Genomic DNA, 4,494 nt, shown 5'->3' with positions numbered 1-4,494 from the left:
CAGTGTTGCCGTTTTGAAATTTCAAAATGTACCGAATCTCCTTCAAAAAATGTACTATTTTCCTTCAAAATGTACTATTTCTATGGTTGGTTGCTTTTGATATTAATATACCATCATACTAAGTTTTTGTGCTTATTTCAAATTCATATTCCAATAAATACTTTATTGTGCTTATTTCAAATTCATATTCATAAATACTTTAAGTGAATATATATATATATATAGGTTATATATAGGCACGTAAACAAAGTATTCATGAAAAAATATATATATGTATACTTTCAATCTGCCACATAGGCACTTCATTAAATTAAATAAAAGAATAGTAAGACAACACTTTCTTTAATAAAATTAGCAAAATCAATTCTACAAGCATAAAAAATTGCAAATCTTATCTTACAAGTTGAACAGATGTATTATGTCGTCTACATCTTCAATCTCTTCTGTTTCGGTATCGTGGATAGCTATTGGGTGAGTTTCTTTAAGTTCTGGGATCCAATCGTAACATTTTCGGTTTTGGGTTTTTAATAACTCTTTTGATAGCAGAAAAGCATTACAAGTGTCAACCTGAAGTCTATTGCGAATCTTTGTCTTAATTAAATTAAGTTGTGAGAAGACTCTTTCCACACAAGCACTAGAGTGGGGAAGACTCAACAAACTTGTTGAAAGCTTTCCAAGTATTGGAAACATCACGTCGCCATTGTCATCTTTAATTTTATTTACTTCATACCAGAAAGTTTCTAGGTTTTCAACTGCACAACTGGTTAACTTATCACGAATTTCAGGCAGCAGTTGCCATTCTGTGTTCAGCTCTTCATACTCATGTTCAGACACAATATTAGGAAAATGTGTTACCAGGTTTACAACTGACCTAACATTTCCAGACAAAGCAATTTTTGGCTCCAACTTTGTTATTTCCTGCAAGATCAAATCATCAAAAGGAAATTTCTTTTTAATTTCTGCACTTAAAACAATATAGAAAGACTGAATGCTTGAGAGAAATAGCTTCATGTCTTTTTCAGGGAATTTATTCTTTGCAATCTGAACTTCGCACATTGCACCAAGATATATTGTTTCTATTCGTTGAAAATGTGAATTTTGAGTGTCTATCTTGTTCAGCGGTATTGAATCCACATAATCTTTTTTCAGATAGTTGTGCAAAATTGTTTTAAACAGAGAAGATATGTTTGGCAGAAGTGATGTAATACGTGGCCTCTCGCTTTGAAAATTAAGGTTCATTTTGTTGATGAGTTCCAAAATGTAAGATAAAAAATGTAAATACAACTTATTAAAGGGATTCTGTAAATCTTTCAGTAACAACTGTGCTGTATGTATGTTATCTTCCACAGCAGCTGCTGTAAAATAAAGAGTGAGTGCATTCCATTGTTCTAAGGTTCTATTGACTACTGCCTGCCAGGATAGCCATCTTGTCTGAGATAAACGTAACAATCGATGTGGTTGGCCATCTACAAATTTTTGAAATTCACTAAGTTCATTGATCCTCTTGGAGCTATGAGCAAAGTAAGCATATATATTTCTAACCAAGTCTTCAATTGTCCGTGGAAGTTTGTTGCAAGCCTGCGACACACATAAGCTAAAAGAATGGCATACACATCCAAGAACAAAAATATTCGGATTGTCCTTTTTAATTAACGCTTTCACACCACCAGATTCACCCATCATCACAGAGGCATTATCCGCACCAAATCCAATCATATTTTGTGCAGGAATATTTAAATTTATCAAAAGTTCCATCATTGAATGATAGATAGCTTCAGCAGTTGCTTGCTGAACTTGCAACAGTCCCATAAAGCGATCCCTTGCTTTTCCAGAAGAGTTATCAAAATACCTAGCAATCACTGCCAAGCATTTGGTGGAGGAGATATCAGTCGTTTCATCAATAATTAAGGAAAATTTCACATTTTGTAACACTGAAGTCATTTCTTCGCAGCTTTTCGCAGATAATTTTTCTTTAATGAGTTCTGTTGTTTTCGTTCGGGCTACTTTTAGGTCTTTGGCAATATTTGAATCATGGCATACGGACTGGATAAGTTTAGGAAGGTGATCCATAATCTTTATTGGAAGATTATGCTCTACACAAAACATAGCTAATTTCAGCTCAGCTTCTAATTTTTCTTGTTGGTTTGATTTTCTTTGAAAAGCTTCTAGTAGGCCTCGTGATTTTACTGTTTCAAGGCTCTTCATTGCTTGTTTGTGTTTTGTATTGGTGGCATGTCGTCGAAGGTGACAAACATTTCCAGATATGGTTTTTTGGCATACTGCACAAAATGCTTTATTTGGGTATACTGTAGATCGTCTTAGCCAAGTCTTAAATTCTCCCATTTGTAGCCACTTGTCACAAAAATTTTGAGGATAATTTTTTCCTTTCTTCTCAGATTTATCATCCTTTTTCACAACACCACCATTCGATCCTGCTTCGTTTTCACTACCAGATTCAATACAAGATGAGTCTAATTCAGCTTCTTCAACTTCCGATTCAGAAGAATACAAATTAGTCATTTCCTGAGTTAACGATTTAGATAATGTTGATTTCTCAATGTGCCTGCGTTTCTTAACTGGAGAACTAGTACTTTTAGAAGCTGAAGTTATATCCCTCATATTTGTGGAAATGGCGGAAACAGCAGTTGCAGAAACATTGTTCGAAGAAAGCACTGCAGGATTAACGGGAATTTGAGTAGGCTTAACGGTTATTGGATGTAAGTTCTTCTGTGCTGCACCAATGTAGCCTATTTTTTGGTTGCGCTTGATGTATCTAAATTAGAAATTAGACAAAACATTGCACTATATTGTAATAATGTTTAGTCGGAAATTATTTAATGTACGTGAAAACATAAATAAAAAGCAAATCGATATATTTGCTCACAAATATTTTTAAAAAAAATTTAAAAAGCATTAATATGAGTGCTTTTTTAACAGTTTTTTAATGATCGAAATTCTTTAAATCTTCGTGAGATCGAAATCAAATGCTCTGTTATTGAAATACAAATATAATCAAGGTGTGACTTGAAAAGGCTAATATTTAAATATAAAATAAAATATTTCATAAAATTTTTTAATGAAAATATGTTGTATGGTTTTTTTAACACAAGCATTAAAGCTAATTTTTTAAAAATACAATAGTGATGGATAAAAAAATTATAAACTAAATATGCGTGGACAGATTCAAATTAACAAAAGTTAATTCGGTTAAATTTCAGATATGTATACTGTCATGGCCGCACAGTGGGGACCTACGTTCAAACCTAACCTAACCTATTCTAATAAATTAACAAATTATTAGTAATTTATTAGAATAGGTTAGGTTAGGTTAGAACGTGGGTCCTCGGGCCCGAGAAAATTAAAAATTTGCATTTCTAATCGCAAATACTATCGAGATTCCGGAAGGGCAGCCATAACAGTATACGTATCTGAAATTTAACCGTTATTTCTTCTACCAAAATTACTAAAACTGAAGTTCATAATTTAAGAATTAAATTATAATGGTAGAAAATAATATAAAAGTATTTATATTATTTATACTCGTACAATTTCAAAACTATTTTCTATAATAATTCGACTCTGACTTAACGGCTATTTTGATATTATTGACGACAAAAGTTTAAAATCGTTGATTTCCTTACCTGTCCATTATTTTTGTTTGACGGATTTGAATTGTTTGGATCACGTGACACTATCTATGTTGTTGACGTCACCGACATAAGCCATGTGTATGTTGTGATTGGATAATTCAAATTAACAAGTAGTGACACTAGTGAGCACGATTGTATTAGCGACCATAACAAACAAATGTGATAGAGCTAAGTATGTGGACATCTAGTGAATATATTATTGCACAACTAAACTTTTTCTATAGTGCGCTAATACTGTATCAATTAAGAGGACATAAGAAATTATTACATGATTGAGCGAGAGTCAATCGTACTTTTAAAATCTTATAATGTCCACCATCAACAATGTAATCTATAAAATCTAATGTGTGTACTTTCATACGTGCTCAATCGAAAGCGCATGACAATGTGAGTCCAGATACGAAGTAGGCAAAATGGTTCTACTGTCCTCCAAGCACCAAGCTTTTGAAGGTCTGGCTGAGAGTGCAGATTGTCATACCCAGTATCACCAGCAGTGCAAGAGAAAGGTTTCCCCGCATTGACGTCAAAATTATCAGAGTTACTAAACAATTATGGCATAACTTCTTCGGAATATAAATAGTGGCAACTATTTTTTTTATCCCAAAAAAACTAAGACACATTTGGAATATTTATGCTCATTTTAATCCTCAATTATGAACAGTTTGATACTAGTTCCATAATTGCATAATTGTACATATATTTCCGGTGCAACATCGGCAACAGAGTCATACGAAATACATTCCCATAGCCTATTTGAATCGTACAATGTCGTTGCATGCCAGAGCAAAGTTGTTATGTAAAAAATTGCTGCTAAGCGTGGAATAACAGCTTACGAATTCTGCTA

General features: G+C 33.0%; 1 protein-coding gene across 1 annotated transcript; it reads right to left on the bottom strand.

Moving 5' to 3' along the window:
* Positions 1 to 396: 396 nt before the first annotated feature.
* On the bottom strand, positions 397 to 3,649 carry LOC136984211 (zinc finger protein 862-like). Its single transcript, XM_067281121.1, has 2 exons — positions 3,642 to 3,649; positions 397 to 2,773 (listed from the first exon to the last, which is right to left on the bottom strand). The coding sequence occupies exons 1-2, from the start codon at positions 3,647 to 3,649 to the stop codon at positions 397 to 399; spliced, it is 2,385 nt and encodes a 794-aa protein (XP_067137222.1).
* Between the last annotated feature and the right edge of the window lie 845 nt (positions 3,650 to 4,494).

Source organism: Centruroides vittatus, unplaced genomic scaffold (genome assembly GCF_030686945.1).
Source record: "Centruroides vittatus isolate TY-2023 unplaced genomic scaffold, ASM3068694v2 contig_908, whole genome shotgun sequence".
In the NCBI taxonomy this organism is placed as follows: Eukaryota; Metazoa; Arthropoda; class Arachnida; order Scorpiones; family Buthidae; genus Centruroides; species Centruroides vittatus.
This window is presented reverse-complemented; position numbering and strand designations above follow the sequence as displayed.